A 13,844-nucleotide genomic window follows, 5' to 3' on the forward strand; every position below is an offset into this window, starting at 1 on the left:
AAACTTTAGGCTTTTGCATCAACACAACCAAAGTTATGCAAAAATAAAAAAATAACAGAAGGAACGATTGGGGGGCAGGGGGGCCAGCAGGGTTAGGGTCGCCCCTGGACCCAGAAAGTTTAGGGTCACACCTGGACCTTTGTTAAACTCGGTCAGTAATCAAGCCGACACATCCGTTTCAGCTGTCATTAATGCAATAATGGAGTCAAAATAATTCACCACTTTCCCTGATAATTATCTTTCTTTAATCAGCTTATTAATTTTTAACGTATTTTAAGATTAAATATGTTTGTTTTTCTTGCAGAATGGACTTTCATCCATTTATAGCAGCTTTATTGTTTCTAACCCTAATTTCCTGGAGTTGCACCTGATGCCCTCGCCCCTCCCTCCTCTTCCTCCTGCCGTCGTCGCATCCTCCTCCTCCTCTTCCTCTCCGGGCTCCAGCAGTCTGTCAGGACGCCGAACCCGTCCTGTCTTGCAGTTTCTGCAGATTTTTAGTTGTTTTTTTCCGTTTTCCAGACGGACTTGTGCGGCTCACAAGGTGAATCCGGACATTGTGACTTTTCCAGCGGCCGCCATGCAGCTGCCACCGATGATCTAACGACGCCGCAAAGTGCCACCGGATCCGGATCCAAGTCCAGCAGCACCAGCAGAGTCCTCTTCCAGGAGAAACCAGCACATGACCGTCTCAAAGGTGAGTTCGCCTGGGTTGTTATTTTTATTGGTGTCATTTAAAGTTGCAGGTGTTTCTGTGGAGGGATTATTTCTGGAGCTTTGCAGAGTCTGAGCTGCAGAGCTGCCATGCGGCTGCGGGAATAACAGGCTTTAACATCAGGATGAGCGTTTTTAACCTTCACTGTTGCACGATGGATGAACGCGGTCAGTCATACTGCTGCATCATCGAAAAAATAAAGTAAATGTATTATCCAAGGGTTTATTTTCTGTAAATTTACATGTATTTTTTATTTTTATTTTTTGCTTGAAGCTAATGAAAAATGTATCTGAAAATTAGAGTTGAATAATTTTCAGAGCAGAAATGTTTTGCACAGTTTCCGCGATGTGATTAAGCCGATTAATGTAAAGTTAAGTGGAAGAAAAAAGTTGGGGTAAATATTGTGAAAGTGACACCCTTTCACATATCAACAGGTAACTGTACCTGTGTGACTTCATCAGATCCAGTCATCAGTTTTAAGGATATTAACAAAACATACACACATGAGCTGCATTTCCACAATAAATGAGCGAAAATTTGTCTATATTTTGCTAATCGAAAAAATCCCACAATTTTGCAGTTGCTGTTTTTCCAGTAAATAAGGAACTCAATTAAAATCACACGTGAAAAAGTTTGTTTACATGATAAGTCATTAAAAAACAGCAGCAGTGTCGCGATCCTCCTCCTACTTCCTGTTGTCTTCTTTGTGGTTTCCACCAGGAGTAACATCCGTGTGTGTGTGTGTGTGTGTGTGTGTGTGTGTGTGTGTGTGGAAGGAGTGTTTATCCATTGCAATTCTGCAAAGTAAAACAATTTTAGAAACGGTCAAAACAAAAACTACCTCAACCTACTGTCAAAACTTTATATATATATATATATATATATATATATATATTTAAAGAGTTTTTATTTTAATTACCGTTTTTACATTCAGCAAATGTATATTCAAAATGTCAAATTGTGCAATAAAAACGCAGCGCATTCAGTTCGGTTCATAGATTTTTCAGTTGGTCTGATGTAAATCTCTCTAATCTGCTGAGAACCTGAATATTTGGGTTTTAATTTGATATAAATTCGTTTCTACTGAAAATGATAAACACTTGGATTTTTTGTTCCTTCTCTGCATAACAAATTTCCACAAAAAAATGATCAAACTGGCAACTTTCTCACATCAGGTTCAACGTCGGCAGTTTTTCAGTTGCAAATGAAATGTTTTTGTTTTATTGTTACATGTTTTTAAAGAAGGTTAATTATTAAGTGTCTGACAGTTTTGGAAGTTGAATTGTTTTAAACCAAAGTCTCCAGAGCTTCTTCAGTTGCGCTGACAGCTTTGGCTCTCCTCAACGTTGATTTTTTTTTTTAAATTTAGTTTGTTTTTTTACTCTTGATTTTTCTCATCTTTAAGCAGACGTAGTATTTTCTCATATTTGGCTGCACAGATTAGGCTGAAAGTTTGCAAAAAGAGGCAAAAAAAACTTCAGAAAGTTGTTGGCTTGAAAATGGAAAGACATGCAGTCATGTGGATCTACTGCACTCACTAAAACGCAGATTAACTGGTTAGTTTTGACATTTTTTAATATATCTTGCAGCTTAAACAGTCAAAAATATCAACATGTTGGCCAGGGGGAATGAAAGTCTGCATCATCAGCGTCTCTGCTCATGAAAAGTTGCATTTCCTGGGTTACAGTATGTGGCTGAACTTTGACCCCCCACTGGGTCGCTGTATGCTTCCCATCCATTGTTTCACTCTGCTGTCTGAATGTAAACAAACTGGAGACAATGGACAAACCAGTGGACAGATCTGTGCTTAATGAGCCGAGTGTAACGGTGCACGGCCACAATTTAAAGACGTTTTGCTGGTTTTCTGCTCTCCTTTGGCAATTCACCATGAGGAAATGTACAAACCGAGATATTTTCAGGGTTAACTCTTTGTAATTTACATATTTAACAAAATACTTCTGCAGTATTTTATATTTACCTGCAGCATATTTCTAGTTGGGGTGAAACTAGCTCCTGTGGTAACAATATGATGGTTTCCTATGGCGGCGTTTTAGAGCCAACGTAGATGGAAAGGAGGGATTTTTTTCTCAAATTAAAAACATTGTGGGATTAATCTCAGAAATCTTCTAGAAAAATATGGAAGTTTCTGAGCTTTAAAAGTTGAAAACTTGCAGGAAAAAAACTCAAATGTTTGAGATTAATCTAAGAATTTCAAAGTTTTCCAGCAAATTTTTCACTTTTGGAGCTCAGAAATGTCCTTGTTCAAAACGATGTTCTTTCATTTATTTATTTTTTAAGGAAATTTTCACCTTCAGGAGCTCAACTGGAGCTCAGATGTTCTCCATCCAGCCTGACAGGCAAGAAAATGTCTTGAGATTAATCTCAATGGGGGTTTTTTCTACCAAATTTCCCACTTTTCAAGCTCAAATGTCCATTTTTTTCAGACTAATCCAAATTTCTAAGTTTTTTTTTTTTCTTATTTAAATATTTTTGAAAGATTAATCTAAAGTTTTAAGGGGTTTTTTTTTTTTTCTAGAAAATTTTTAATTTTTCAATCTCAAATATATTTTGTCTTTTCTATCTGCACTGGTCCTAACAGTGCAGAGTCGTAGTTTACACTGTCGATGCATTTTAAGGTAAATTTGGTGTGAACTACTGAAATAGGTAGTTAAAAAAGATTTTAGAGGGAGTTTCAATTATCCACGCATCTTTAGTTGCTCCCCCTTAGAATCCCGGCTTTACAACTTATTTGAATCTCTTGCTCGGGTTTTGAGTTTTTGAGAAGTTTTATTAGTTGCAAAAATTTGCATAAGTGAGGAAACTTTAGAAGACATTAGCATAGAAATTAAGAAATAGATACTGCCTGCAGGTTTTATGTCAGGAGATGAAACGCGGTCGGTTTCTGCTCAGTTGTGGTCGAATGCAAATTTTCACGCCGGCCAGAAGAAAGACAAACTTCAGTGCATTTCATTGTGTTTATGATGAACCAACAAGTTTGAAACGTGATGAGCTCAGATGATCTCCATCCAGTCTGACAAGCAGGAAGGGACACAAAGCCGGCAGCAGTAATTAACGTCAACTTTTTAATTTTTAGCGTTACTTCATGTTTTAATGTTGTTTCCTCAACAAAAACAAACTTGAAGTGTTGATTTGATTCTTCCATGCATGTTTGAGAAATTCTTTAATCTCCATGGCAACCATTCAGCTGTGAAAAACGCTGTGTTGGACGTAGCTCCGCCTTCAAGGCGCAGCTCCTCCCCAACCAGCTCCTTCAGACTAGCCAGCAGCAACTAGCAAACACCTGGTGGAACTGCTGAGCTAAATGAGGTAAAAACGTAATGAAAGGGTTAATAGAGGAGTGATGATGCGATGACTTCCTGAAGGTGGAGTTTCAGAAAGAGCAGAAGGTTTTAAAGAGACAGAGGCCCAATTTCAAGGCATTAAATCAGGAAGTAAATTTTCTTTGAAATATTTAATCAGCTTGTTTTAAACAGAAGGTAATTTAATTACTTAATTGTGCTATAAAATGTCTCTATGTGCCTGGAAAACATAGTTTATACCACCCTTTGAGACTTTCATTCGTAATTTCTTCTACGTATCGATTTGGTGAGATGCATGCCACACTTTCCAGATCATCTATGAAACAGAATTTGAATCCTATGCAACATTTTTCCATCAGTTTACAATAATTAATTCCTTTTGTTTATTATGTAGACTCCTGGCTAAGTTTTCCTGGTTTTACTGCGTTTAAACACAGGAACTTGCAGGCGGTGTAAATAGTTTTGCGTGGCGCTGAAGTCCTCAGGGGTGTTTTATCCTCCTGCCTTTTATTATCCAACCTGAGCAGCTCTGAGTAACTCGAATCATTATGTAGTTCAGGAGGTGTCGGGCCAACACTTTCTGTCCAAGTTGGCGCAACACCAGAACTCCTGACTGTCTGCCAAACACTAACGGCCTGGCTGCTTATCTCCGCTGCTCTGAATAACCCGAATATTAAACTGTTTTCCAGGAAGTCTTATGGTGAAAGAAAGATGAGTTTTTGTAGAATTTCTAATAAAATCTTGTTGCACTTCTACGTTACGCCGTGAAACGCCAACATGCGCCTCTGGCACGCCATCACACACATTCCTCAGATTCCCAGTCTCTGTCCAATCGGTGATCTGGGCGGTTTGCTGTGTTCAGGATCGTTTCTTCAGAATGTCGGCGCAAATGTTTTCTCTTTTGACGTGAAAAGGAAGTTTTTGTGTTATCTTGACATCTGTCTGTCACTCAGATTATTTATTCACCTGACGGCTCCTATAATGGCTACAGGAATGCTGCAGAGCGGACATTCAGCTGCGGCGTTGAGACGCTGAAACGTGTCTGTCAGCCTGATGTGACGTGAAATCATCGATCGGCCGGCGATCAGTTGGTCAAATGCACAAAAATCTGATTATGGATTACAGAATTAAAAAATTGTCATATTTTGTTATTTAGCCTGAAGAACAGTGTTGGGGATGGTCATATTTTCACCATTTCATTCATGCGTTAAGCTAAATATTTAATTCACAAACTAAATATTTGGCAAGAAAGCAAGACATTTATTTTGGAGTTAAATGTTTTGTTTAGTTGCTGGTTCTGGTTCTTGGCCAATATTAGCAACCAAATATTTAGTTGGTAAATATTCCAACCAACATGTTGCTAACGCGCGTTTAACAACTAACTAAATACTTAGCAACCAAACTAAATGGGTAGTTCGGCTGCTAAGTACTGTGCTAAGTACTTAGCACCAGTGCTAAGTACTTAGCACCAGTACTTAGCACTGTACTTAGCAGCCAGTGCTAAGTACTTAGCACCGGTGCTAAGTACTTAGCACCAGTGCTAACACATTGGGCTAACCAGCATTGCTAACACATGCTGGTTAGCAATAATATTTGATATACTTAGCAACCAAACTAAATGGGTAGTTCGGCTGCTACGTACTGTGCTAAGTACTTAGCACTGGTGCTAAGTATTTAGCACTTAGCACCAGTGCTAACACATTCCATTAGCGAGCATTGCTAACACATGCTGGTTAGCAATAATATTTGATATACTTGGCAACTAAGCTTAACAAAACATTTAGCCCCAAGGTAAATACTTTAGACTACTTTTTACTTCTTGTACTTTTCTACTTTCATTTCAGTAAAACAGTTAAACTTTTACCTTTATTTCAGTATTTTTTCATACAAGTATTTCTACTCGAGTAGAGTGTGAGTTCTCTTCTATTCACATTGTTTTTAACGTCTCAGCTGTTTTATTGTCTTGCCGTCTTTTAAAGTGATTTGGATCAATAAATCTTCAGGGAAACGTCTCAGATTACATAAAGCAATAAAGATAATCGGTTTATGTAATCAGGATGAGGTCAGATTGCGTTCAAATAAAAGAAATGTAGATTTTTTTATTACCTGAGCCTCAGATTTATTTTCCCTCACATTAAAGCGTCTGTTTTGCAGCAGGGCTCTGATTATGAGGTCATCCGTGTTGCGCAGCAATCGACGGGGAAATGATCATTTAATTGCGTTCAGATCCACGCCGCGCCTGGCTGCACCACAAAACCCCGGCGGGGATCGGTTCAGCGAACAAACCGACCCGCCGCCGGAGGTCAGGTCAAACCGGACGCAGCAGCGGCTGGACGGCATCCTGGGGAAACCCCTCGGTTTGCAACGTCGGGACTATTCCCACAATTAACCCGGATTTTAAATGGGACCATATTCCAATTATGATGTTTACACAACAGAGCGCATCGACTTCATGCCTGAACAGTTCAGAAAGCGACTTTGAGTCAAACTGCTGGGTTAGGCAGACAAAAGCTGGAGGAGGCCATGAGGTTGGACGTGTTTCACAGCAAAGTCAAATGAATCTTTATTGACTGCGAGTTTTTCCTTACAGCATTCGCCTGTTTGGATTGTAGTGCAGATTTAATTAGAAACTGCCTGCAGCTGCATGAGGTAATGTCATGTTTCTGCTTTGCCTTTGTTTCCCAGACTCTGATCCTGCAGGTGTTGATCTTCCACAAGACGCAGCGATGAGTGTTACTGGAGTAACGATTTCATAAGGTTTACTTTCGGAGTAATGTACATTTTACTCGAGTAATGGTACTATGAACTATTGATGCTCTTTTGTGTGAAATTTCTGGATACTCAGGTAACTTCAGTGAAGAAAGAACAATCGTAAGTTAACCAAAAATGTGCCACAGAAAAACCTTCACACCTTTTACACCAACTTTATTAATACTGAGTTTGAAATTAATCTCAGAATTTTTCAAGAAAAACAGGAACATTTCTCAGCTAGAAAAGTCAAAAATAACAAAAAATGTTTTAGATTAATTTCAGAAATTTTCTAGAAAAAACAGGAACATTTCTGAAACTGACAAAAATTAAGAAGAAACTCAGAAGATTTTCAGACTCAGAAATCTTGACGGTGGCATTTCTGAGTCGTAAAATCTACGTTTGAAACTTTCAGTCAAGTTTATTTTTGCAGCTCAGTTCAGTGTTTGGATGCATCTGGACTTTTCTCCAGGTCAGAAGCTGTTTGCAGTTTCATCTTGTCAAATTGGTAATTTTATTTTTAATGCGACTAAAGACCAGTTGTTGTTTTTACCAATATGCTGATGGATGTAAACGATGGTTTCTTTAATATCCTGACATTGGATGAAAATCCTAAAATGCTGTTGCATAACAGCCGGATTTGCATGCGACCTTTGACCCTGGTTGTTGTCCTGAAAACAGATTTTCCTCAAACGGCTCCATGCCTCTGCAGGTATCGTCGTCTGGATTAACGACCTTTTAACACCGAGACTCGCCGGAGTTTCACGGCCAGCTTTCGGTTTTCGGCGCCGCCCCGCAGCGGGTCGGTCCGGTGCGTTTCTGACGCGACATCTGTCCGACCGTCTGAGGATAATCCGCGCCCACGTGGGCTTAGATGGAGGGATTACTTTAAAAATGGAACTGAGCAGAGAGCCGGTGTCCTCTGGTGGATCAAACGTCTTTACATCTGATTTGATCAGATTTTAAATCTTTCTGCATTTTGTGTTTTTTTTTTTATTTCAATCTGTTTGTAGTTTTTCTTCCTTTTTTGTCCAGCGTCTGTTAATTCACAGTTTAACATAAAATGCATCAACAACTGAATGTTGTAGCTGCAGGAATAAATATAAAAATGGAGGTTATAGCCCTGATGAGGTACTGGCATTGCTTAGGGAAACGGTTCTTGACTAGCCGCCAAAAATGTCTTAATTTAGGAAAATTGCTCCATTTACACCCTATAATTCTCTAAGCCAACAAATGTAAACTTTTGTTTTCTTGCACCATAAACTTTACATGAGTGAGATGCAAATTGGTGTGTAAAAGGTCAAATCTTTTGGTTTTTATACTGAAAGTATTTGTGACGGTAAGAAAATCACAGCTTGGTGAAAAAAGATGAATATTTCAAATTCTCTGTCAGCAAAAACCAATAAAAAAAATAACTTAAATGACTGATTCCTACAAAATATTTAAAGATTCCTGCTGAGGTGGCGACAGCTGTGTACATGTCGTTTGTGTCTTAATTATGCAGCAGAGTCTGATCCATTATTAATGAGTGTTGGTGGTCAACCTGCTCCGCTGTGGTTTTAACTTATTGATTGTTTACCTGCTGCGATGAAAAACCCAAACGTTGGACCGGTCCTGCTGGACTTTGGTGGGTTTTTTTAATTTACTGCAGAAATTCTGAAACTGACCAGAAAAGCTTCACATGTTTTGTGTTCCTGTTAACAACGGACCGACCCAGAGGGCTGGGTTAAAATCAGAAGTTTATTCTGGTAACACTGCGACTGCAGCTACAAAAAGCTTCACTTGAAAACTTTAATTAAACTCTGCTGTCTAACTTCTCTAATTTATGGCCTCATAAAATGACATCATGTCTAATGAAAGATGCTGGAAGCTACATGAGCAAACGAGAGCCAAAAAAGATTAAATAATGTAAAAAGTTTCATATTTCTTGATTCAGAAAGGAAAACGTTTACATTTATCCATTGCTAGAGGTGGATAGAGTAACCAAAAAATTACTAAAGTAAAAAGCAGCCGTCCAAGAAATTACTCAAAAAAAAAAAAAGTATCTGGTAAAAAATCTACAATAACTGATCAAAACAATAATCACTTCATATTTAAAAATGGCATCACCAGACGGACCAAAATATAAAGTTATGTGGAAATTCTTGCTGTTTTAAGAACAGCAATGAAAATATTTCGTATTTAGAACAAAATCTTGTATCTTATTGAAAACGTTTGTCTTATTTGAAGTCGATTAGGAGATTTGCAGTTGAAACTCGACCAAATTACTTGGTAGGATTTAGTGTTTTTAGGAGAATAACGGGCTGTTTTGATGAGATGTTAAAGGTTCATGTTGTTTATTTTGCTTCGTTGGATCTGATTGTGTTTCTGCGAAGGCCTGAAATGAACCAATGTGTGTTGGTCTCTGCATGTTGATGCGGTTAAATACTGGGAGCGATCTGACGGCTGTGAGCTGTTTATATAAAAGCTAAGCTAATCCCCTCCAGCTCCTCACCTTGACTACAGTCACTACTTATGACCCGCTGATATCGTTTTAGGCCAGCGGGAGAAACTCTCTGGATAATTACTAATTCATCAGGTTTTCTGTCATTTATTATGCATATGTTGGAGCCGGTTATTTCTGCAGCAAAAACGGCTGAGCTAAATTTAGACCCACAGACCTAATTCCTTCCTGCAGCTGCATCTATTTTACCTTTTTCTTCTCCTGGTTCTTTGATGCTGGATATTTTTATCGTCTTCTGCAGAGCCGTCGCTGTCAGGGGAGCAGCTTTATGCAGACGTGATTAACTCGAGATTACAGAAACCCAGCCGTTGTTCTCGTCTCTCTGGAGCAAAGAAGTGACACGATCTGGAAAATCTTAGCTTTTCTGCTGAGCTTGGTTTATTCTGCTCACCACATAAGAAACGATTAATTGAGAACAAAATAATGTATGTTGGCCAATCTGGGTCAGATTTACACACATCTAACCCCAAGCCTAGCTAAATAGTCTGAAGCTAAATAGTTAGCTTTCTTGCTATTTTAGTTTGGAGCTAAGTAGTTAGCTTCCTCCTGAAATATCTTGCTTCAAACTAAATATTTAGTCTGCACTTAAATACTGTCAAAATATTTAGTTGAGAGCCAGTTTGTAAACTAAATATTTAACTTTCTAACTAGATAAGTAGCTAGATAGTTGAAACTTATTAAGCATTTTTTCCATTTTAGTTTGGAGCTAAGTAGTTAGCTTCCTCATGAAATAAATTGCTTCAAACTATTTAGTATTCAAACTAAATATTTAGTCTGCCAAATATTTACTATTTAGTCTGGGAAAACTATTTAAAATAGACATATATATATAAAACACGCAAATTATTGCTGTTCTATTGTTCACTAACTTTACAGACGGAAGCTCAGAATAAATGAGTTTATTCTAATTTTTTTGTTTTATCCATTTCCACCCTAGATCTTGTTTACATAGATCCTGTTTCTGCATTCATAAACGGTGACTTTAATGGTAACTTTCGACCTAACAGCAGCAGAAACTCTGACCGTCCATCCATCCGTCCATCCGTCTGCTTCCTCCTGAAGCCAAAACGTTTTGCCAGCAGCAGCAGCAGCAGAGTTCCTAAGCAGCGGTGGGTTGGTTGGAAACACATTTCTACACGTCGTCATCACAAAAATGTTTTCAGGTTTAGACTTCTGCAGAAAAAAATGTCGAAATTTCTGGTTTGTGTGAGCGGAAGACTCTTGACTCATGCACAGATTTTGCTTTTGGTTTCGGCTGTTGCATTTTGAGAAAAGGTGACGATGGCTTGGTTTTTGTTTTGGTTTGTTTGGTTTGTCAGGACATTTGAGATTATAAAATGGAGAAAATCTAAACGTTCATATCGAGTAGAACATTTTGGGGATGAATGGGAGATTTTACAAACTGGATGAGCAGGCAGAGAAATGAAAGGAAAGGTGATGATGGGTTTTTGTCTCATGTTTTTTTTTTAAGTTAAATTTATTTGTACAGAATTTCAGGAACAAATCATTTCAAAGTGTTTCACACCATATACAAAAAAAATCCTAACCAATTATGAAACAAGCAAACATTTTACATTTTATCCAGAACCATCATGAAAACACACCAAACGCATTGATCCATTTATGTTTTAAAATCAATTCTGACCAGGTGGGTTTTTAGTCTAGATTTAAAGGAACTCAGTGTTTCGGCTGCTTTGCAGTTTTCAGGAAGTTTGTTCCAGATTTGTGGTGCATAGAAGCTGAAAGCTGCTTCTCCATGTTTGGTTCTGGATCCAGAACCAGAAGATGTGATTGGTCTGGAACGTTGCTATGACAACAGCAAATCTTTAACGTATTCTGGTCCTAAGACATTCAGTGATTTATAAACTAAGAGCATTTTAAAGTCTTATCCTCTGAGCTGCAGGGAGCCGGAGGAAGGATTGTAGAGCTGGGCGGCGTGATGTAGAGCTGGGCGGCGTGATGTAGAGCTGGGCGATGTGATGTAGAGCTAGGCGATGTAGAGCTGGTCGATGTTCTCCACCTTCCTGGTTTTAGTCAGAACGCCAGCAGCAGCGTTTGGATCGTGTCTTTTTGTTGTTTCTTTACAACACAGACCTGTGAAGGCAGTAGCTGTGTTTCCATTGGCCAGATAATTGTGGAATTTGACATTTTGAAAAATAAGTGCTTAATGGAGATATGCAGATTAAAAAGAAAAAAACTCATTTTTCAGCAAAAGGTTCTGGCGCTGGTATGAGGTTCTTCAGTCGTATGAAATTGGTTTATTTCGCAAATCTCCAGTGGACACTTTCTTTCTCATTTCACGAGTCACACGATCGACAGCCGGATGTTGCTACTCGCAAAGATGACAGGAAGTAGCTGGAGGATGTTAGTTTGATTAATTCTTTAATCGAAGACAAACCAGTTCTGAGTCATTTGAATGCACTGAATCCATTACTGTCCTGTAAAAACAGGTTCGTTTCCCCAAAACACTGCAGACGTAGCCGCTACCAAGAAGGCGGAGCTTGTTGCTCCAAGGCCTGAGTAAAACGTCAGCTGACCATGTTTGAGCGCTGAATTAACGGTTTACATCTGTGTGAGCAGACTTATTCACGTATGACTTTGTTTCTTATTTAATGAAAACACCGGATTTGTGAGATTTTCTGCTTTTCTTTGAATCCTGACAGATTTCCACACATTTGTAAAGGAAGCTCAGTTAGTGTTGGAATATTCAAAGATAAACCCTGGATGAGACGTTGAACCTCTCATCCTGGAAATGCTCTTCAGGTGACGGAAGACCGACTTTGTAAGTGTCTTCATGTGGCTGTGAAGGTTCAGGTCAGAGGTCATCACTACTCCCAGATTTCTGGCCTGATCTTTAGTTTCCATCTGAAATAACTGAAGCTGTCATGGTCTAATGCAGTTCCTTTGAGAGCTGCCGTTTTAACATTTCATTGTTTTCTTGTACAATAACGATAAACGAATAATTTTGGACACATTGCAGCTTGTTGATCTGCTCAGATGCAGATCTGTGTGTTTTGGTGAAATGCTGCTTTCCTTTCCGTTTGGCCTGAAACCGTGTTTCGGCTTTAAGGGCGTGGAGTCGATTTCTGGCTCTGGTCTGCGTCTCGTTTGGACTTTTTAAAGTCTCCTCTGGTGTTCGGGTTTATTGGCTGACACAGTTGATGTAATCAGGTGGGTGAAGGTGTGATGATGATGATGATGAAGAACAGGACCGCGTTCCAAAGGAAATGAATCAAACGTGAAGGAACGAAGTGTGCTGCACGGACACGCAGACATGTGAGTCATGTTGAATGTAAGCTGAGGGTGAGATCAACACTTAAGCATTTGTCTTAATACCGTGAAATATTTTGACCATTAAATGATCAGGTGCTCTGCTACCGTCATGTCTACGGATTTGCATCTCGACTCGCTCCAGTGGACGGTGGAGGAGCAGAAAGTTGACCGGAGTTCGTCCGTCTGCTTCCTCCTAAAACCTAAACGTATTTCCCAAGCAGCGGCGTTCCCATCCAGCTGGTTTGTGTGTCGGAAACAGATTTTTACACGCGATAACTGACCTGTTTTCACGCGACTGGAGCAAAACGCTCTCAGTGTGTTGAGTCATTTTGTTTCTGGTTTCTGATGTTGTAATTCATGAAGAAGTGATGATCTCTTAGTTTTTCGTGTGCAGGCTTGCTCAATGCGACTGAACATATTTCATCAAAATACTTTTGTTGTTGTGTCTTTTTTCTTTTTTTGGTTTGTGTTGCAACTGATCTTAGATTTCCTCTTTTGTTTCAGAGGAAATTTGTTCTGTTTTGTTCAGATTTAGAGGAAATTTGGCTAAATTTGTCCAGTTAAAAAGGAAAAAAGGATCATGAAAGTACAACCTTCTGACCTCAACCATAGATTTAATGAAACTTTGTACATTTTTTTTACTTTTAACTTTTCCTAACACCTACTTGCTCAATTAGTTTCTTGAGGGGGAAATAATCCTCTAAATGTGTCCCACTTTCCTGTTTTTTAAAAAAAAATTTTTACTATTTTTAATGAAGAGATGAAAACATTTGGACTAATTACAACCATCAGACACATTTTCTCACGTTAAAAACCCTGAAACTGATACTTGATGTGTAACTAGAAGTATTTTTATACTAGATGCTCTGAAAACGTAACTTTTTAACCTTTTCTGTTTTTAAAGCGAATAATTTCAGAAAGTTTGCCTCTTTGACTTCTTTCCTTGTTTTTAATCACACTCCACATGTTCACTTTGAGAAAATGCAAATAACTAGTATAACGGGCTGCACAGTGGCGCAGTTGGTAGAGCTGTTGCCTTGCAGCAAGAAGGTTCTGGGTTCGATTCCCAGCCCCGGTCTTTCTGCATGGAGTCTCCATGTTCTCCCTGTGCATGGTGGGTTTTCTCCGGGTACTCCGGTTTCCTCCCACAGTCCAAAAACATGACTGTCAGGTTTATTGGCCTCTCCAAATTGTCCCTAGGTGTGAGTGTGTGTGTGGATGGTTGTGTGTCTCTGTGTTGCCCTGCGACAGACTGGCGACCTGTCCAGGTGACCCCGCCTCTCGCCCG

General features: G+C 39.1%; 1 protein-coding gene across 3 annotated transcripts in view; it reads left to right on the plus strand.

Moving 5' to 3' along the window:
• Positions 1 to 239: 239 nt before the first annotated feature.
• The window catches only part of coro2aa (coronin 2Aa), a 41,037-nt gene continuing 27,432 nt past the window's right edge, over positions 240 to 13,844 (plus strand). Inside the window, exon 1 of one of the 3 annotated variants that reach the window (XM_008422996.2) lies at positions 240 to 694. Coding sequence is in view for 1 of the 3 variants with exons in the window: in XM_008422982.2 (XP_008421204.1) it covers positions 680 to 694 (15 nt within the window). In the remaining 2 variants the exon portion in view is untranslated. Of the gene's footprint in view, positions 695 to 11,979; positions 12,066 to 13,844 lie in introns of those variants that run through there. The other 2 variants (XM_008422982.2, XM_008423003.2) reach the window with 2 other exon arrangements.

The sequence above is a fragment of the Poecilia reticulata genome, linkage group LG1 (genome assembly GCF_000633615.1).
Source record: "Poecilia reticulata strain Guanapo linkage group LG1, Guppy_female_1.0+MT, whole genome shotgun sequence".
Lineage (NCBI taxonomy): Eukaryota > Metazoa > Chordata > Actinopteri > Cyprinodontiformes > Poeciliidae > Poecilia > Poecilia reticulata.